The 21865-nt window shown below is 42.1% G+C and overlaps 1 protein-coding gene across 20 annotated transcripts in view; it reads left to right on the forward strand.

The window, feature by feature from the left end:
* Nucleotides 1-21865, forward strand: part of MAP4K4 (mitogen-activated protein kinase kinase kinase kinase 4) — a 151681-nt gene that overhangs the window by 109239 nt on the left and 20577 nt on the right. For 5 of the 20 annotated variants that reach the window (XM_040536048.1, XM_040536056.1, XM_040536098.1 and 2 more), the window contains 12 exons: nt 251-323; nt 792-1002; nt 8344-8505; nt 10618-10704; nt 11368-11610; nt 14902-15063; nt 17068-17298; nt 18212-18318; nt 19269-19420; nt 20118-20215; nt 20553-20561; nt 21532-21707. In XM_040536048.1, the coding sequence (XP_040391982.1) occupies nt 251-323; nt 792-1002; nt 8344-8505; nt 10618-10704; nt 11368-11610; nt 14902-15063; nt 17068-17298; nt 18212-18318; nt 19269-19420; nt 20118-20215; nt 20553-20561; nt 21532-21707 (1711 nt within the window). The remainder of the gene's footprint in view (nt 1-250; nt 324-791; nt 1003-8343; nt 8506-10617; nt 10705-11367; nt 11611-14901; nt 15064-17067; nt 17299-18211; nt 18319-19268; nt 19421-20117; nt 20216-20552; nt 20562-21531; nt 21708-21865) is intronic. The other 15 variants (XM_040536064.1, XM_040536072.1, XM_040536115.1 and 12 more) reach the window with 7 other exon arrangements.

Genomic DNA, 21865 nt, shown 5'->3' on the forward strand with positions numbered 1-21865 from the left:
CCAGGTGTCTTGTCTTACATGTAAAACTTGGTGTCATTCAGGAAATGTGCTGAAAATCCACTGCAAAGCGCTGCACCGCTTTACATGTGTGGGAAGATGGGCTTTGTATATGCAGAATGAATCGTAGGGTCTGAGATGGATCTTCTCACTGAAGGGGACAGGAACTGGTTCATTAAGGTGCTGCTGCAAGTCCCCACTGTCCTCAAATTAAAGATAAGCACTACCTGGACCATTGTTTCTTTCCTGTTAGATGAGACGGAGTATGAATATAGTGGAAGTGAGGAAGAAGAGGAGGAAGTGCCTGAACAAGAAGGAGAGCCAAGGTAATAACTGCTGTTTGGAGGACTCTGGGCAGTTCATGCCAAGTTAGTCTAAAGCCCATAACTATAAATCAGGAGCACACTAAATTTCTGTCTTCTATTAAGTGTATGCACAAGCCACACAAACCACCCGGAGGGTTTGAATACCTCTTGTACGACTGCTAAAGGTTTTAAAGCTCCCTCTCATATGGCTTAGAGCCAGAGAGCTCTGAATGGAAGGAGATTTATGGCAAATGTGACTGGTCAGGGGCTCCAAAATGTCAGAGTTGGTCCTTATTTTGCTTGGCCTCATTTCACGCCTTCCACTGCGAGTGTGTATTTGATGTGCATCCAGTGTCTTCATTCTGAAAGAAATGAGATTAAAATTTAACGTCATGATATATTTTATTAATGTTCCCCTGCTTTGGAAAAGGTATTTAATGGCCCATCAGGCTTTATTGTATGGGAGGCTTCAACTTCCTTTTGTTGCAGTTCCATTGTCAATGTGCCTGGAGAATCAACCCTCCGACGTGATTTCCTGAGGCTGCAGCAGGAAAACAAGGAACGGTCCGAGGCCCTTCGGAGGCAGCAGCTGCTGCAGGAGCAGCAGCTCCGCGAGCAGGAGGAGTACAAGAGGCAGCTGCTGGCAGAGAGGCAGAAGCGCATCGAGCAGCAAAAGGAGCAAAGGAGACGGCTGGAAGAGGTAGAGACGGGAGGCTGGTGCTCGGCGCCAAGAACCCCTTTTCCACTTGTGTTTCCCATTCCCACGCCCATTTAGAAAGAGTTCCCTGTAGCTCCAGCACATCTCAGGAAGGAAAACAACACGTGCAAATCCACTGGCAAATGTAGAGCAAAACACTTAAATCCATGTTTGGCTACTTGAATATGAGCAGTCTTCCGAAGCACTGAATATCCAGCAGCTCCTATGGAGGCAACAGAAGCCAAAGCCTAGTTGTTGGAAGGTATCTGGGGGAAGGCTGGGCCTTGGTCTCTGTTCCAAAGAAGAGACAACATGTCTAGGCTTTAGGTAGCTGTAGAGAATGAGACATTAATTATTCCCCTATGGATTTTTTTTTTTAATTGGGCAGTGCCTCAAGATGATTTTGGGGGGGACATGACATGCTTAGAATTTCACTTTAAAGCTTTCTCAAACATCTGTGTTTGACACTCATTCATGGTAGGCAGAAACCTTTTTTTTCATGTATTACTCCTCTTACACATAGTACCATGATGACTAAAAGCCACACAGAATTATAAATATGATTTAAAATCGGTGCTGAAATTATAATTGTACAAAAATTGTTAATAACTAAATCACACTTTTGTGGTATGGTAGGTGTGCAGTATACAGTCTGAAAAGTAAAGGAAAAATGCAGATATAAAATACTGTTCTGTCCTATTTTTTGCCTCCTAAGATCTTGTGCATGTTTATATCTACATAGTAGAATATTCACTATGAGCTTCAGAACTTTCAAAACGGTTCTTTAGCCAAAGCTGGGTATGAAAGCTGCAGTGAAACCAATCATCTGGCTCCTCAGGAAGTGCAGGGTCAGATTCCAGTCGTCCTTAAATGACCTCTTGTTTGAGTCGCTGTTTCTACTGTTCACTTAGCAATGGTGGAAAAACTACACCCAGTTTGGTTTTCCAAATCCTTGTAATGTTTAACGAGGACGCAACCAGGACCAAATGTTGATTTGCATCCTGACTTTAAATTTCACGTGACGTGTTTACATAACAAATAATAGAAAATTCCAAATGGCTTTTCAGGTCACGCTATGCTCCTTATCCCTCCTTTTCAATGTGCCAGTGAATTTAGTGATGTTGTAAGAAGGGACTGGTAGCAAACACTCAGCCACACATAGAACCAGGAGGAGGGACACGGGGGAGGCTTATAAACTCCATTTCTTCTCTGTTTCTTCCCCACCCTTCTGAGATTGCCAAGATAAACATCATTGCTCATCCAGCTGTTTTTAGACTTTGGCTCCGTAGCGATGTTGCAGGGGGAGCAGATCATAAAAAGATGCTATGAAGAGAGAACAAGGAGCCAATGTGAAAATATTTTTTTTATTAATGTCAAACAAAGGTGGGCAAAAGTTGAGGTATCACTTATCCTCTAAACTTTAGCTTAGTCAACAAGGTCTTTTAAATGCCTCTTTAATCTCTAGGGTTCTGCAGGGGTACTTCTCCAGTGAGGAAGGGGATTACAATTAAATTGTCTAGGTCATTTAACTTTAGTGGTTTCCTTTTAAAATAAAGGAGATATTGCTGCTAGTAATGGGAATTAAGCAATATCCCTCTTTGCTGCACAGGGTTGAAAGTTTTTCTGAGATGTTGCAGAAGTCACAATTTAATGAGCAATTGAAAGAAAAGTCAGGTATCTGAAAGCTATGTTTAAAACAGTCCTGCTGCTTCTTAAAATACAAGGCAGAACTACCAACTTTAGCAACCACAAGACAGCATGTAATGTAGGTTGATGTATTACTGAATAAGGTTACACAGCAAACCATGTAGAGTTTGAAAGAGAGAAGCTATTATCTTGTATTGAGTCTATAACCTCTGCCTGGTTCACTTAGAAACATAAATATGAATGACAAGCTGTAAAGGTTTCCTTTTGCAGGTGGTGCTGGTGAATATTGTCCTTAAAGTGAATTAAATGAAGGTTCACAGTGAGCTTTAAAAAAACCAACAACTCAATTTGTTGGATCTTCTGTTGGAAAAATGTGTGGTCCCCAGTGATTCCTAACAAAGCAACGGCCAAAACAAGCTCTTTAAGATGGGGGAAGGGTGGTAGACACGTATTTAGATAAACATCAGTGTTGTGACACAATTGAAGGCCAAAATATTGAAATGTTGTCACTCTGTCCTTAACTCACCCACTGTTTTGATGAGGCTAGTAAACAATGAGAAGCTTGGTAATGTGAGTTAAGATTAGCATCAGGCATTGAATCTCTGGGTTTACATCGGTTTGTCGATATTTTTACCAAGCGTTGCTTTCTTTTAATTTTTGCCTGTATGCAGTAAGTGTGTATTCTGGTATACCTATTTGACGTTCTTTGGGAAGAATTTTATGCGTTAGATAATCTCCTTGGACAAGTTGCTTGTCCCCCCCTCATTCCTAAATTAAAATTGAGGGCTTGTTCTTACAATGCTGGCCCAGAGCCTAGACAGTTTTGACTAAGACTGCAACAGGAACGGTGCTTAGGACATCTGCCAAATATAATTCTCAGCAGTGTAAGAGAAAAGATTACTTTTTAAAAGGCATAGAGGTGACTTTCAGAAGTTGTTGTTGCAGGGACCTTATAATTCGTGTATGACTTAGGAGGTGGAAATTATACAGGGTCAAACTGCAGGAAATTACTTGAAGCATTTTGGAACGGGGATTGCTCTTGCTCCTTCCCACCTTCCTTTAAAAATGAGCATAAGGATTCGTTGCATAACTATCAGCTCTATGACACATGAGTACTTAGATGGTTAAAACAAGAGATCTGAGCTGTTCTAGGCTGTTCCAACAGGTGTCTGTGTTTCTGTTCAGCAACACAGAGACACCATTGCTCAGTGTGATGCATGTGGAGACACATTTGAGTTTTACTTTGCAAAACTGAGTCTGGTTTGACAAATGCAGAATTAGCTGTGGTGGGATCCCATTCTTTGTGGACCTCTACAGTTTTGGGTAACCTGATTAAGTGATGTCTCTGTCCCTGGTTATGAGAACCTAAGATGGATGTTTTTGAGGTGATAGGGTATAGCTCCATTGGCAAGCAGTACAGTCCAGTAGAAACAGATTTTGATTTACAGCCCAGTAATTGTTGTGCTGAGGACCCAAAGACTTCGCTACGTGTGTTTGAAGACAGGAGGAGTCGCTTTGGATTAGCCGAGGTCTAGACTGCCTGCCTGCTTGCGGTTGGAGTGCATCTGCCTTTTTAATTTCATCCAAAAGGAGTGGTTGGCACTATGAAACCTCTTTAAAATATGAAACAAAACCTGGTAAGAGGAGATGATTGGATGATTCTCTTCAAAAGAGCATTCCTGATTTGAACTAAGATGGTAATGTACGTGTACCCGCAGGCAATTTCTGTCGGGGTTTGTTTCTTTTACATAAGGGCAGATTATTCATATCTACTTCATTTAAATAGCCTGCAGTTTGGACTGGTTCTGAGTAAGAAGTTCTACTCCTGACTTATCTCTACTGTGGGCAAAATAAAAGTCTCGTTATCAGTCTTAATAATCCTCTTCCTAAGCTGATAGCAGCCTACCTAGTTCTTTGTGAAAGAAATCATAAATGCATGTATTTATCAGCCTTCAACTGAGTATAAGGAAGAGTAATAATATTCTATGAATATAAAAATAGGGTGGTCTATATTCATCTTAGGCAATTCATTGTGTGAACTGGGTCCTGGATTTGTTGGTATATACCAACTGCATGTGTACTTGCATTGCCCCCTCCTGGTAAATCGTGCTCTACTGCATGGACTTCCAGTTTGGAGGTGTAGGGTACCATTATGAGATCATCTTTAATGCACCCTGAAGCCAGATAAGGAGGCAGAGTATTTACACTATATTTTCTAATTTTTTTTTTCCTTGTTGGTATAGTAATGTTTTGTGAAGTGCAGAAATTTGAGGCTTGCGTGGGTTTCTGTCAAAATTCTGTTTTGGCATCTCTGAAATTTCTTCAGAGAGTTCCTGCCCTCACCTTCTGGGTAACAGTTACCTCTTTGAAAATAAGCTTTTCATCTGACACATATAAGTAAGTTGGTAATACCCTGTCCAACTAAAGAAGATCTGTATGTGCATCCATAATTTCTGAGAATCCAGATCTCTATTTGCTGTCTGTTGGTTATGTACAGGAACAGTGCTTTACAGCAGGACTTTTTTTGTATTTTACACCAGGACTTTTTTTGTATTGTGCCGTAAGAATTACAGCATCTGGACATATTAAAGTCGGAAGTCCAGGCTCTATAAACAGAACTTACACTGGTTTTTAACTCAGCCTAAAAAATTTTAGTGGTTTTCCCTGTCCCTCTCCCCTCCTTTGAGCAAGCCAAAGAAAGGCAGTGGCCAGGGCTTTTGGTGTATCTTTGTGGAAGAGTTGCTAGAGGCAGTCAGGAAGGTGACCTTGTGCTGACAGAAACATTGTAGGAAGTCACCTAACGGGCTGCTCCTGAAGCCAGCTTGGGTCAACGACAGCTTGCAACTAACAAGCTTTGCCATCGCTTTTGCAAAAGGTAGAATAGGACCTGAGAGATGCTTGTCACCCTAGGTTTCCTTTCCCTTGCTTGTTAGACGTAAATTCCACCTTGTTAACAACCAGTCATTCAATGCTCAGGTTTCAAGGCAGTGTCCAAAGGAAGTGGAACTGTTCTCCTGCAGCTCGGGCTGGGAATAAGCAGATCATGCAGGGTGTTTGCATGGGCTCATGCAGTGCCAGGTGCCTTGCCTTCCACTCCCTTGGCAAGGGGCTGAAGGGGTTTCTGATGGGAAGCTGGAAGCGATGCAGAGAAACCCCATCTCTCTGTGTACTTTGGCATTTGGACAATAGCACGTTTGTGATTTGGAGATTTGACTTAACCACACACTGGTGGCAGAGAATCTTTCTTTTTTTTATCATTTGCTGGATAATAAATATCTACTACAGGTGCTGAGCTAGCAGTCTTATTCAAGGTTTGTTTAAAGATCTCGTCTTTTAACAACTGATATTTTTTCATGATGCCATGGGAAATCAGCTCTCTCTTAGTCAATTTGTAATTTATTTTTATATTATTAAGTTCAGTTATTTATATTTATTGCTGACTACTTCTCCCTTGGTTCAAGAAGCGATGAATTTGTCTCATCCAAAAGACCTAAACTCTTCCCATCTTCCTTGTAACAAGAATGATGCCATCACAAGATTTGCAGTACATCCACTTGACAACGTCAACACAATGTTGTTAGACAGACAGGCTTCATATGTGTAAGAAGTGTTTGAGCTGATAAATGTGCATATTAACCAGTCAGCAGTGTGTTGTCTCTTGCATCCTCAGGGTGACAGAATTATTGTACTTCACATCTTAGTTTTCTTAAACAAAGAGCCTGTCAGACTTGATTAGCCAAGAGGCACCTGAATATATTGACTTAAGTATAGAAATTGTTTGACACAGCTGTTTATGTTCAGAAATAAAAGTGCCTACTTAATCCTTTTAAAGAGCTTACAGAAATGAAGGAGGTGGAGCAGTGAAACCCATGAAATACTCTGTGTTCCTAGCTGCCTTGCAGCACTTCTACTATTTTTGTATCAATGTTCATTGAAGACAGCTTGCTTAAACAAGAGAGAAAAGGCTGGTAGATGTGTTTACTTAGGAGAGAAGTAAGAGCAAGGAAGCTTTATTATTTTTTTTCTCTGAGAAGATAGAGGAAACATGGGGGAAAAGAAAACTTGTGTCTTGTGGCATAGGGAGGTGATAGTGAACCCAGGATGACTTCATGGGCAAGGAAGGAAGGTGTCACAGTTACAGAGAGAGTATATTTGAACAGTGGTCTTCAGGCAGAGTGTGTATTATCCAAAAGAGCATCTAGTTAGAGAAAGTTAAAGAAAGTCATAAAGAAATTTAAAGAAAGTCGTAAAGCAGCGCTGTATTACCAATTCCTAACCTGTGTGAGTTGTATCAGTGTTGATTCCAGAAGACAGAAAAAGCTGTTGAACTTTCAGTTACTTCATAGGCATGCGGGGTGTCGTACTGAGCAGAGCAAGTTCATCCCATGAAGTGATGCAATGACAGGGAGCAAAGTTTGGCCTTTGCTCATTCAGTGAGCACACCTCTGAAATGCGCACCAGTAACCATGGATTTATGAACCCCAATAAAATCTTAATCTGAGTGCTCTTGCAAGACTATTTGGAGTGCCTTAAATCTGCAAATCCATGGCAGCTTTGCTTCAACAAAATAATTGGTGACTGTATTAATCTAAATGTAAAAAGGAATAACAAATGTAGGTTTTCATTGTATTCTTTCATTTGGGATTAAATCTGAGTATTATTTTTTGTTGTTGTTGTTTAAATGTCTTCTGTGATTTTCAGCATATTGTAGAAATCTATAATGAAAGCAAAAGTAGAGAGATGGTTGAATGGGAGACAGCTGGGTCTTTTGACACTTAGGCAGTTGTGGGAGGCTGCTTGGGATTTCAAGGTAGGTGGACTAACTGGATGCTTCTGTAGAAGTGCAGGAAGAGTTGGTCACGACTGTACAGGCATTTAAAATGTCTTCTCTGAACGTTATACATGGTTCTATCTGGACATAAATGAGTTGGTTCACGCTTTTTAGAGCTGTTTTCCATATTCTTTTCAGACTTCAGCAGACACAGGAGCACCAGTTTGCATTTGGTTTATGTGTGGAAGCTTATCTGTGTAAGCATAAACGCTTAGCTCAGCTCATTTGTCTCTTTTACATGTAGGTGCTTTTGATGTTCTGGGAGGGGCTGAGGTGCTGTTGGTCAGCCTTCCATTCTCTGTTGGGCAAAGTTTTGGGCAGTGCATTAAATTGAGCTTGATTGTTGATCCAACACCACCAAATTCTTTGCAGGCTATGGGCTGGTCTTTAACAGAGAAACTGCTTACCAAAAGCTCAGATGGTTGTCATTTGAGTTTTAGCTGATTCAGTGGGGCTAATAATTTCCTTCTGGTGACATGTGGATAAGGTGTTGAAGTCATGAAAATTGTCCCTCTGATTTTTACATGAATTCAACAGTTACTCAAATACCGAGGTTTCATTTTCACAAAGCCTCTCTTTGTTTTGATGAGCAGAGATGAGCTTCCACACTTTGGTTGTCAGGAATATAGTACACGATTTTGTGAGTGTATGAAGAAAACCAAGAGAGTAAGTGGTGTTTTTAGGGATAGTTGTGTGCTAGGTACAAGTTAGTTTCCTGATGGAACACTTGCATAAAATGTTTTGTCACTCAGTTGCAGAGCTTGCCAGTCCTGGTGAATCCCTCTCTTCTCAGCTGAAAATAACCCCACCTCTTTCTTTGATAACAACAAAAGTAAAACTTTGTGGTTTCTTTTCCCTTTTTGTAGCAACAAAGAAGAGAACGGGAAGCTCGGAGGCAACAGGAGCGTGAGCAAAGGCGGAGGGAACAGGAAGAAAAAAGACGTCTGGAAGAAATGGAGAGGAGACGTAAGGAAGAGGAAGAGAGAAGAAGAGCAGAGGAGGAAAAGAGGAGGGTAGAAAGGGAGCAGGTGAGTCCATGATACAGATATATATGTAATAGATTTGTTTCTTCTAAGTTCAAATCTTATTTTTAAAAAAATTGTAAGACTAAATCAGTGTAGAGACAGCCTTATGCTGGCATTTTCATCTTTGTTGTCTCTGACAGCAAACGCACTAACATAGATTTGTAGGGCTTTTTGGAAAATTCTGGCAGTCTCAGTATTCCCTCAAAAAGAGCTCTTGTTATGGTACTTATTCTAAATTCAGCTCTTGCCTCTGAGCTTGACTAAAAACCAGCAGAATTGGCAAAATCTTCAGTGGGGCTGAAAATCGTTTCTGGACTTGTCTTGCTGGGTCAGTGGTTCTTGCAGGACATGCCCCATCTTCAGGAGGCCTCTGAGAGAAAGGCTGCTCTGTTGCGTGTCGGCTTCTGGCACACAGAATTGGTCAGAAGCTCATCGTAAACTTTGAATATTCTGAATTTGAGGTGGAACCATTGAGCTGCAGAGAGTTTTCCTTCCTAAAATTCATATAGTTAAATATGTGATCTCTCTCTTACTCTATTTAAAATAGCTATAATAACGTATGCCAATTCAGGCAGGAAATGTACCTTAAATTGTCAGTGTGCCCTTAATACATTGAAAGCACAGGTGAGAAACCTTTGAAACCATGTGAAATTCAGCTTCTATATTTATGCATGAAATCTGCATGTTTTAAAAATCCTTTAAAAACTCTAATTGGGGTCATAATCAGGGTAATAATTACGCTGCATGTACTGCAAAATCCTCATCCCAAATAAAGAGCCCAAACTACTCTCCTGGAGGCTCATTGTAAATTTCCCATTACCTTCAGGAGTGTTAGTTTTGGCCTGACATACCTAATTTTTCTTACGTAAAGTCACGCTGTTTGTGATCATTGATGATCATGTTACTGGGGAATTTTATTGTGTATTCGTGTCAAAGATTTTTGAGTCAAAAGGAGAGAAGACTAACCAGTGGGAATAAATATGGAAAATCTCTAATTGCGGCACAGCAATTTGCTTTTGGGCAGACACCGGGTATTCCCCCAGCTGCTTTTTCAACTGTTGAAATGCTAATTACGCACAGTGCCAATAATGACAAACGGTTAATTGGTGTGGTCAGACTGAACCACTGCAAATTTATTTTTTCTTTTGAGAGAAGACATGTCCCTTCTTAGAATTGTTGTCACCCAAACCATGGCTCAGCCAGTGTGCGTACTGACAATACAGTGTACATCATCAGTCCGTTGCAAGACTTCCTACAGCTCCCATCACTGTATCACAGATCCATTACTTTCTCTATGCACACACTGTAAACGTGTGCGTGCGTGCGTGTGTGTTTGCGTGTGTGCGCATGCATGTGTTACATACCTCCATTAATTGCATGATAGGATGTTACCAGCTTGGGTTTGGTGCTTCAGGGTTCGAGTCGTTGTAGGGGGGTCAGGTGAAGCGGTGGGTAAACGTCTCGGCCTGCTGAGGCTGCGGGTCAGAGACGGCTAGATTGCAAGAGCAATCGAGTTTGGTCTAATACCCGTTTTCTGGTGGATGTTTGTTTGTGCCATAACTCATCGCATAATTCAGCAAGGCTGGCGGCGTCTGCTCAGGAGAAGCTTCTGGTGAGGGCGGCAGGGGAGATGGCAGGGCAGGTCCGAGCTGCACTTGGCAGAGCCCCTTTTGGGGAAGCTTGCACCAGGTCTACCTACACTAAGCCTGGCCCTAGCTGTTGCTAACAGTTCATCGCACCAGTGCAACAAACTAATGTTTAATACAACTTGCATGTGACTTTGTGTTGGCTGTGTTGAGTCAGACTTGCTGTGTTTTAACTCTTCCAAAACCTTCGAGTGCATTTTGCTGCTTCTTGAAATCCCTTCCAAAATACACAAACGAGCTCTGGCCCGTGCCGGCAACATTTGCAGGAGTCCAAATTTTGGAACGGAAGGGGCCAAAATACGATGCTCGGTAGACAGGGCTCCCTAAATTGTTCTGCAGGCACTAATCCATCCTGAAGTGCGTTTCTCGTTAAAGCTGAACTGGGGAAGTAGCGTGTGGTGTGCCACCCAGGGGGTTCTGATGCATTCCTTTTGAATAAATTCATTGCTGGGTAATTTCTATGTGACAGGAGTATATCAGGCGACAGCTAGAAGAGGAGCAGCGGCACTTGGAAATTCTACAGCAGCAGCTGCTCCAGGAGCAGGCCATGTTACTGGTAAAGCACTGTATCTGTTTTGTTCAGTAGCTATAGGATCCATTTATCCGGCCAGTCCTAGGCTTCCCTCAGTCAGGCACAGCTGCACTGACAGTATGACAACAAAGGAGCTTGATTAAAAGGCCATTTATGCTAGCGTCGTGGGCTGACAGGCACATATGAGAAGTGCTGTAAGGTCACACTGCTTTCTGGGCAGTAAGAGGAGGCTTTATGTTAAAGTGGAACAGTTCTGGTTTGGCGGTCGAGTTTCTGAACAGACCTTGGCATTCAGTGACGAACTAGAGTGCTTATGTTGCAGATCAAAAGCACACATGATATGTAAATCTACCCCTGGATACAATGGCCTAGTGTTGTTTTAAATCATTGTTTTATGAACTTACACTGGATTTAGTATAAATAACTCGTTTTTTTTCTTTTAATAAAAACCAGTTTTGACATAACTCTCCAATCATGTGAAGCTTAGCAGTACACTCTCAACTTTCCCAACGTGAGACACGTGCCATATTGGTCCGACTTAGCTCAAGGTTACACTTTAACAATGAAATAAATCCAAAAAAAAAAAAGCAACAGCAACCAGAAAGGTGCATTTTTAACGGGATGGATAGGGACACGTCTACCATACATTCCATGTCATGTCTTGATTACTCACGCGTTCTCTCAAAGGAATACAGATGGCGAGAGATGGAGGAGCATCGACAGGCGGAGCGACTCCAGCGCCAGTTGCAGCAGGAGCAAGCCTACCTCCTGTCGCTGCAGCACGATCACAGGAGGCAGCAGCAGCAGCAACAGCAGCAGCAGCAGCAACAACAGCAGCAGCAGCAACAGCAGCAGCAAGAAAGAAATAAACAAAGCTATCATACCCCTGAGCCAAAACCCCACTATGAGCCTGCTGAAAGAGCGCGTGAGGTAAGTCCTGCACATGGACAGGAATATGCTACTCGCTCCTTGGTCCCTACCTCTTGGCATCATGGTGACTACGGTTCTGCTACAGTATGGTTGGAGACCAGGATGTCACTCTTAAAGAGCAGGATATTCCTAAGTTTTGGCCACTAGTTTCCAAACCCGGGTACTTCTGAATAGTTCTGCTATTATTGTAGGTCAGAGTTTTTAGGTGTAAAGAGTGGAAAGAAGTTGCGAAATGCTGCAGACTAAGGGGAGCTGATATTGGAAGCATCAGGTCAGGAGGTCAATCTCATCTGCATTTTATCAGATGTTTTCACAGGAAGTACTGGTACAGTTGTCAATCTGTGTCGCAGGCAGGGGCTGAGGCCTGGAAATTGGGAGAGCACAAACCTATGTGGGATGCTTACACACACCACCTGTAGGTGCTTTAGCCCATGCTCTTGGAAATTTGCTTCTCATGAGCACAAACATGAATTTCATGAATTTCATTTCTGAAGTGTTAAGTATTCTCTGCTGAGATGACATCCCCGCCTTCGTGAAGCTCTGTGGTGTTGCCTTCTTGGACTTAGGGCACTCGGAAGTCAATCTGAAATCATCAGAGTGCTGTTTGTCTCAGTGAGTGGTCTCCTGACTTCATTGCTCCACGGTTAACATCGCTAAGCCAGTAATTGCCTCTGATGCATACTTGGCTCTTTTTCAGCAGTCTTGTTCTTGTGTTTCCCTTGAGCATTATACTGCCCACAAACCACTAGACTGGGCAATGCTGGTCAAAACTCTTAACGGCATTCATCACTAGCATGTAGGAACTAGGTAAATACGTTTTGGAACAAGAACAAAAAAAAAACTTGGGGCTATTGAACCTGATAAAATAGCTTTCAGTCCACCTTTGTCCAGTAGTGCTTCACTGCCTTTGAAGTACTGCTGTTTGGACTTGATGAGCACAAACTCATTTTCTCATAGATGCTATTGTCCCGGTTCTTCATAAACCACGTTGTGCTATCTCATCTGTTCCTCTTGGCTGAAGTACCTGGTATGTGTCTCTCTTCTGGAAGAAGTTCAGACTTGTACAGCATGTTGTGGTGCAAGTGTGGAACAGTCCTCCACTCCTGTCCTGGTGCGCATTCCTGGCCCGCCTTGGTGAAACCACAGTACCAGTCTAGAACTCCTTTCCAGGCTGAGGGTGGGCTTTGAAGGGGTGCAGAACCATCTCTGTTATCCATCTCTCATTTTCCTTTCAGAGTTGAAAAGGAGATAAACTCCTAAAGATTCAAAGACCTTAGAAAGTTAGAAAGAGTAAAGTGAAGGCAAAGAAAAAATTGTGTCAGTAGTCAGAAGTATAGCTGTAATATCTCTGTGCCTGGCAGTTGGAGCAACACCAGTTAATATCAAAAAACAGACATTAACTCTGATGTACTTTTAGACATAGAATCCATAGAAACGTGAATTAGAGCGAGTATTCTGTGCCTCATGCTTTCACAAAAACTGCTGTCTAGAGAAAGTCTCCATCCACTGATGCTGACCATCACAACGCTAAGCCAGCATAGGCTATCTTTCCTGTTCTGGCAAACTGTGATTTTTTTTTTTCTTTTTTTTACCCATTCCAGCTGCAATGAGGATATAAGGAAAATGACTTCTAAGAGTGGCTCTGGGAAACAGAAGGAAGCTTAGAGCAAGAAATGAGACTTAATACTGTTTTCTGGTCCAGACAGTCAGATGACTGGAACAGGGACTGTTTCTATCAAGGGAGTAACTGACTATCTCTTTCTCACATCTTGCCTGTTTTTAAGGACATGTGGCTGTTACAGTTTGTGTGCTTTGTGGAAGAAACCTCCTATCATTTACAACTAGAGACATGAAAGCTTGTTCCTTCAGACAAAAAGACTTGGGGCTTTTCCTTGTTCTATTCATAAGAAGGAGACTACCAAGAGGAGTCTGGCCTATTTTTATACTTTAAAGGACGGCTCTGTGAGGCTGACGTGGGGGTGAAAATGATTGTATGCTGAAGATGCTTGACTCCATTCTTGTCGTTTTCCCCAAGACACGGTGTGTTTTCTGTAGGCCTGGCAGAAGCTTGTCTGGTTGCTCCCATAGGCAGTCTGGTACTGTCCTCAAAGTTTGGAAAGCAGAGGCAGGTTAGGTTTGTAAAGCAGCCTCGCTAAGGAGTCCTGGAGACTTGCCTCTGTCTTACGGCATGGATATATAAACAGTCTCATCATGCCATTGCTGCTAGGGTACAGTTAAGAAATCACCCCAATACTGGTTTCATGCTCCAGGCACAAGGGTCAAAGCAGATCTTATGAGCAGCATCTCAACAAACGAATCTCAGCCCCAGCTACTGGTTTGATCTTTCTTCGACACTGATAAAGTGCTGGGAGTTTAGCATTCCTCAGCAGCAACTCTTCTGGCAGAAAGGTGCATGCTGCTGCGATTCCAGCAATTGATTGTTTTAGGAAATGGGAGGATATTTCCTTTCAGCCTGTAGCCTCCTTCCGTCTCTTTCCCTTCGTACCACTCGCTTTGTTCTCAATGCCACGGACTTGAAAGAGGTGACGTTTCTGCGTGGGGACCTTGCTTGATGTTTGTTTGAGGACTCGCACTTTCTGATTTAGTCTTCCTCTCGAAAAGCTCTCTAGGTTAGTGTACAGTCGCTTCTACATGTCTCTGAGAACCAGAAATAAGTTGTGGGGGTTGTTCTCTGCAGCCTGAGGTCAGAGTGCAGCACTTAGATATTATTTTGGGACTGTCTGATAAGAGAGAGGATGAGCAGTCCTACAGTTTTGTATCTAAAGCTGAACTGCCTCCAGTATTACTGGATAGAGAAGCATACCCTCTTTCTTCTTGCACTGCCAAAGAGACAAGCACAGGAAAGCAGATAATCAAATAACATAACTTCCCTTCAGTTTAGTAAGGTGGGTAACTGCAGTAAGGGAAATGTACTTTTATATTGTAAAGTTGTTTCTGTTTTCACATATCCTTCTTGTTATCTGTATGTATTGATGGGTAGTAACTAGTCTAGGCATAAGGAAGTATCCTGATGGTCTCTCATTATATCACTTCACATTTTACTGCCCACTGTAACCTCTTTCCTAGTATGGATTCCCATATGGCATACTTGCCATGTTGGGACAGTTTATTCTGTTTTACATTGCTGGTGAAAGCTGTAGGGGAAAAAAATCCTGCCAAGCCTCAAACATATTTGGTCTCCATGGTAAAGAAAGAGAGGTGGTCACCTTCATATTTCTACTGTAATTGGTTTCCTGATTCTAGACTTAACCTGCATTTATTTTGTCTTAGGTGGAGGAGAGATTTAGAAAAACAAATCAGGGCTCCCCTGAAGCGCAGTCAAAGCAGATGGGCAAAGTGTTGGAGCCACCAGTGCCTTCAAGATCAGAGTCCTTTTCCAATGGAAACTCAGAACCTGCTCAGCCTGCCCTGCAGAGGCCAATGGAGCCCCAAGTAAGTGCCCAGGAAAATATCGGTGAGCCTGAAGGAAGTGCAGAAGTCCCAACATGTTTCCTTCAGATTTGCAGATCTTGGCACATAGGAAGTCTTATGTAAAGAGTAGCACTGTTACACAAAACAGCTTATTCAGTAGATTATCTCTGTATGGTTTTGTTTATTGTATTGATAAACTGATGGATTTGTGTGTTTGTTTTCCTTTTATTTAATGACTACTGTTGCATTATCTTATTATCTGTGCAACAGTGGAATGGTTGGCTAAATACTGGTCATAGTTTCAGTATATTTCTACAGTTCAGAATCTGATCTGTGCAAAATATTTACTGCCAAAGAGGACGTTCAGGAAAGCCGTGAGCTGGCTTAGTTTTCTAAGATAATGGGAAAAAAAAGCTAACCGAAACGAATGATTTTTAATACGATGATCACTGCCTCAAAGAGATCCATGAAACATGACTAAGAAAAGCAAGTTTGTTGTCAGTAGGCTTATGCTTGCTAAATAGAGTTCTGTGCCACCCCTGGAAAATGAAAAAGAGGTTGAAACCACTGAGTGACGTGGTTGCTGTCATTCTGTTGTTTGCTAATGGAAGCTTCCAAAGCTCAGTAATCGTACCTCATGGGAATTATAGCACAAACTAAAAAAATAACTTAAAGTTTAAAAATTACAAATAAACCATATTTTCTAAGCTATTGAGATATGCTAAATTAAACAGTCTAGTTCTATATTAAGTTCCTTTGTTTCCATGCAGAATTTTCTTCTCCTACGTAAGACTGTTGATGACAGTGCAAACTAAACCCATCCGTGATTGTGACTAGGCACTGAAACTCTTTTGGGTAGCAGGAGAATTTCAGCAGACAAGAGAGTGGGAGAAATCAGGACAGAACTTCATCTCTTACTCATTAATTCCTGGCTTTTATTCAAACCTCTATGATTATTTCAAAATATTGGACTTGCATCTTCATGCTCTCTGTGCCAGTTACTTTTAAAGTCTGATCTTCCACTCATATTAAGAATAATCAGGCTCTTCAACAGCTGTGTGTATGAAAATTGAGGAAATAATAATCATATAAAAACAAATACAACCAGCCTACTGAAACTGGGGTTGAAAGTGAAATCTTGATTAATTACTAGGCGCAAAAGCAGTATGTTCCTCAGTTATGACACTTCCTCCTCCTTAGCTTCAGAAATTAAATTAGAAACATGGGTTTATGCACAAAGAAGGAGTAGCTGAAGGGTCAGTATGTATTTCAAAGGAAACCCCAATGGATTTTTAGCTCTGGAGTCACAGTTGTGCCTTCTTAGTGTATCTGTAATTGAATATGTGTGTGTGTACGTGTGTGTTTAGTTTGTGAATAAATATGTATATATGTACAGTATATGGTACATATATGGTATATGTATAATATGCATTGTCCATATGTATACTATATACAATATACAATATATATTATGTTTTATATATATATATTGCAATGACTATAAAGGAATAAAGGCTTTTGTGTTACAACTGTTCTCCAAAAGTTTGGAACTGTATCTAGTTTCCAAATTTCTTAGATAACATAAATGCCTGTTGGTTTGCACACTTTATAGCATTCTTTAATTTTGCACATTTCTTCAATTGGATATCTGCTTCAAATTCCCCAACCCATCAGTGCTGCCATGAGACCTGGCCAAAGCCCACGGAAGACTGGGGAACAGATGACGACTCCTGTCTTGGGTGGCCTTTGGACGCAGGCTCATGGTGCAGATACTAGGTCCCCTTTTCTTCTGGGCACTAGTGTACGTGTATGTGGAGAGCGTATCTCACAAAAATGTGCTGTATTTTCAGTCTGTTACGTTCCTTGGGCGCTTGCCTTGCTTTTAAATGCATTGGTTCCACCCCACGCTTACCTAATGCCATAACCAATTTGTCTCTGCCCGCCCCAGCTGCCTTTATTCTGTGTTAATTGGACAGCCAGTTATACTGAGCGCATTGAATGTTTTATGTTTTGTTTTCTTGTAAGGTACAGTGGTCCCATCTGGCATCTCTCAAGAACAATGTTTCCCCTGTCTCGCGATCCCATTCCTTCAGTGACCCTTCTCCCAAATTTGCTCATCACCATCTTCGTTCCCAGGACCCATATCCACCTTCACGCAGTGAAGTGCTAAATCAGAGTTCTGACACTAAGTCGGAGGTACCCGACCCCACCCAAAAGGCTTGGGCTAGATCAGACAGTGACGAGGTGCCTCCAAGGGTAAGGAGTAGAAAGACAGATGTGTGCTATTTCTTTATGATGATGATTTTTTTTAAAGCATGTCATAGTCTGGGCACTGGGAAGACCATGCCCTCGTGCCAGTGTTAGTAACAGTATTTCCGAAGTCAGATCACAATGCAGGTGTTAAGTCAACGGGTTAATGATAATCAACCTTCAGTACAATATTGAAGCTTTGTATAAAATTGGCAATTTATAGAATGCAGCTATTTCAGAGAGACAATTTATTATGCAAAGTTAACAAATCATTACCATATTCCAGAAAGAATTTAAAATATCCCTGAGGTTATTGCTCAGAGTTAATTTTCTTCTTCATCTGTTAGCAACCCAAACTATGAATCATACAAGTACTAAAAATTGAGATGAAACTGAACAAAAAGGAAACATTCAATATTTCCTCCTCCTCTCCTCCCAAACGCCTTCCATCCGCTGGGATTTGCTTCTTCCGAGTATATTCTTGCTCCCCCACCAGTCTTTGCCTTCTGCTGATCCATTCCTGGGCATTTGTTTGGTTCCCCTGAGCTTATTCTCCTAATTCTCATGCTGTTTCAGCAAATTGCTTTGCGCCTCCCCTGCTTCAGTCAAAATGCTGTGTTCTTTTCAAATGTCTCAGTAGTCAGAGGGTAGTGAGGTGTGTATGTGTTTGTGTGGTAGCTATTAAACACTACTTAATATTAAGACTAAACTTGGAGTTCTCTTCAAAATCTGAACAGCATCCCAACTAAGGCTTTGGGGTTTGTGGGTATTTCTTTATTGCTTTTGGTTTTTGATGCTAACTTGGACATAGAATAAGCGTTATTAAAACCTTAAGAATATATTCTGTAGCAGGAGAGGTTTAATCTTCCTCTTCTTTCTCTCTTCTTCATGAGTTTAACACAGCCTTTTTTCTCCCAAGGTACCTGTGAGAACAACGTCCCGATCACCAGTCCTGTCTCGTCGTGATTCTCCACTGCAGGGCAGTGGGCAGCAAAATAACCAAGCAGGTCAAAGAAACTCCACGAGGTTTGTAAGCCTACATGTCCTTGCCTTTCCTGTGTTGGAAGGAAGAGGCTCATGGGAAGACGGGCGTTTTTCAGAGAGCTTTTGGCATTGTCTGTTGGATGTGGAAGGGAGAAGGATTTGGATCCCCTTTTCGTAATGATGAATCTTAATTTCCCCTGGTGTATTATGTGTGCCAACAAACACTGGCTAAATTTCCTCTTGCCTCTCCTTCTTTGAGTTGCTTGTCCTACAACTTTTGCAATAAGTTCAAAATATCCTTTAGATTACTGAAAAAATGTGGCCATTCGTGACCATCATGCCTTCAGTGCAACAGGTCATCTTGGGTTATTGTGGGGATTACTGGCAGCAGAAGTGTTTGTAAGATCTGAAGTGAAGAGGTCTCAGAAACTTTCCGGCCTCTCAGCCAGAACCAGACTTTGAGAGGCAGAAGAATCCCTGAGCTGTGATGCAGAACATCTGAGGTCAGGAAGGGGGTGAAAGGGGATGTTTCCTAAGCTCAACAAAGCCACGTGGGCAGGTCACCCTGGATTTGGCATGCTGGGCATGGGTGAGAGCATTCTGAGAGGGATAAGTTGTGCTGCCTTTTTGGCTTGTGCTTGCGTGGCCAGGGCACTTCTGAGCCAATTCTAGACCTGTTGCATCCAGCCTGAGAGAACTGTCCACTTCGAGTTAGATACATAAGAATGGCAGGTAGCCAATTCCTAATAAAATGAATAGCTTAAACCCACCTAAACTTTTTTTTTTTTTTACCATCCTAAATAAGGTAATAAGTGTTTCAAAGGGAGCCACTGCTTGGGTTGTGATGTATCATTGATGCCCTCAACTCAGTGTTAAGTTTTCTTTCAGATTGATTATTAGCAAAACACTGAGGAAGAACGAAATTTGAGTTTAGAAACAGGAATCTGAAACCAAAGTGAGTAACAAAGGCTTTCCTCCCTCCCCTGTTACAGCAATATAGAGCCTCGTCTGCTGTGGGAAAGGGTGGAGAAGCTCGTACCAAGACCAGGCAGTGGCAGCTCTTCGGGGTCAAGCAACTCTGGCTCACAGCCTGGCTCTCACCCCGGCTCTCAGAGTGGCTCTGGAGAGCGGTTCCGGATGAGGTGTAAGTCCTTCCCCACCCACCATAACATCGGGTTTTAAACTTACTGACTGTGCAACACTCACTAATGGAGGATGGTAACCCTCACTGGGAAAGACCTTTGTGCATGCAGTATTGAGGGTTGGTTAGCTTCCAATACCCCTCTTTGCTATGCATGCCTGTTTGGGAAAGATGGATCCTGCAGAAGTCATCAAGAAAATGTGTTTCCTTGTCCTCTGATTCATGCTGAGTCACTGCTACACCTTTTGATGCTCGTTGTCTGTCACCTTGGTGGTTTTTGAAGGGGTGCAGTCTGCTAAGGATAGGTCTCAGATGGGGCACATTGAATGCCAATACAGGCTTTTCACCTTGTGGCTTCAGTCAAATTAGGCAGTTTCAATCACTTGCAGACCCAATCCCTTGTGCAAATGAGACAGTATTTGCAACCACTTTGATTTACGGTTGTGTGACAGTTAGGTTTGGCTTCAGTCAGGGGTCAGCTGCACCTGTAGAGATCACAGCTTAGCAACAATTTTTTGCATAGTCTTTTGGGTAAAATGTAATAATGAACCAGTGAAACTGATGTCTTGCTCTCAAGCACTGCCTTGGTAGCCTTCTCACCTCTGTTCCCCACACCAAAGTGGAATAAGAAAATGTATTTTACCTTCCTGGTGAATCCCTGTTTTGTTTTGTTTTCCTTTTGGGGTCTTGGCGCATGCAGCATCATCCAAGTCAGAGGGTTCGCCATCACAGCGTCATGAAAGTGCGCCTAAAAAGCCTGAAGAGAAAAAAGAAGTCTTCAGACCTATCAAGCCTGCTGTAAGTTGCAGCTGCTTTCCCCTGTCCCCCCACGTGTTCAGGTAGGCTCACAAAATACAGTGTGAGCTTTCATTCGTGGTGTCATCAGGGGTGAACTTCAGCTTGAGCTGCAGTTTGTACCTTTGGGTACATTCTTGGTGATGCAGTTGCTTTTACACATCGCAGTACCTTAAAGATTAAGATTTGCTTTGCCTTGGGAATTGATTTCCACTCTCTCGTCTGCTTTCTTCCTAACCTTTCCCTTTCTCTTTCTTTCAATCCTGTGCTTCCTTGCTGTGGCTGGACCAATGATAATGCATTTGACCTGAATGTATCAATGCTGTGCTGAATGGTGCAGGGAGAAGTGGTAAGACTTTAAAATGTTATTTCCTCTGAAACATTTCTGATGTTTTCCTAATCTGGTTGTTGTTGCAGTTGATTACGGTTCCTAGTATGCAGGGGATCACCATAGGATTTTGCAGTACTTCCAACTTTCCTTGTAACTTTTTTCTCTTGCTATCATGATAATGCACTAGCAGCCAAATCCCTCAGAGCTTTTATTTTAAAGAAACATGGAAGTCGGTCCCTTCCTTCACTTCTACTAGTATAATGTGTGAAGTACTTGCTCTAAACTGTATTCAGCGAAATAAATCATTGCTATACAATTGAGAGCAGCTTGCAGTGACTGCAAACCTGTTTTACCCACGCTCCAAGCTGCAGACAGAAAAGCAACTTGTGGCTGTATTGTTTGACAGTTGTGTGTGACTGAGCCAGGGCTAATGAATCTGCCCTCTTGGGTGAACTCCTTAGAGCATATCCATGAAACTGGAAATGGATCAAAAGGTTTCAAGGTGATCATCTGTCTGCAACTGTCCGAATATGCTGCACCTCGGGCAGCTCAATAACTCTTAGACTCTTTCAGCTATCTTGCTGCCCAGAGTTTCTTGTGGTGGATGCTATTAACCTGCAAAGTTAAGAAAAATGAACTGCAACAGTCAACCACTCTGTCAAAGTGGGTCTGGGTGCTTATTTACGTCTTTCGTACCTTTATGGTATAGTGGGATAAACTGAAGTCCTAATCAGAATAGTTTGGACTCAGATTATATGCATTTTTTTATATTATTGCATGGCCTTCTTAGGTTGACTCTCTAGGTGCTTTAGTTTATCCGAAAGCTTTGGTAACTGTCAGGAATGAATAAATCAAAGGAAACAATGCTGCTGGGGCTATGGAAACACAGCAGTGGACAAGTGAGCAACCTTGGGCACTAATCCAGTGGGGCTGTCTTGCAAACTCTTCTCTGACTGCAACCTCATTTTTTTCCTCCCTCTCCCATCAGGATTTAACTGCATTGGCAAAGGAATTGCGAGCAGTAGAGGATGTGCGGCCTCCACATAAAGTGACGGATTATTCATCCTCAAGTGAGGAGTCAGGGACAACGGATGAGGAAGATGATGATATGGAACAAGAAGGAGCTGATGAATCTACTTCTGGACCAGACGATGTCCGAGCAGTGTTAGTTCTGTGGTTTGCTTCTTTCGGTACTTGTAGGGAGCTGAAGGAAATGGACGTTGGGCATTTTGGCTTATATATTAGTTCACAATATTAGTTCACAACAATCTATGAGCAAGGCATAGCAGCCTTGTATGCTTACATTTTCAAATACTGAAGGT

Source organism: Cygnus olor, chromosome 1 (genome assembly GCF_009769625.2).
Source record: "Cygnus olor isolate bCygOlo1 chromosome 1, bCygOlo1.pri.v2, whole genome shotgun sequence".
Lineage (NCBI taxonomy): Eukaryota > Metazoa > Chordata > Aves > Anseriformes > Anatidae > Cygnus > Cygnus olor.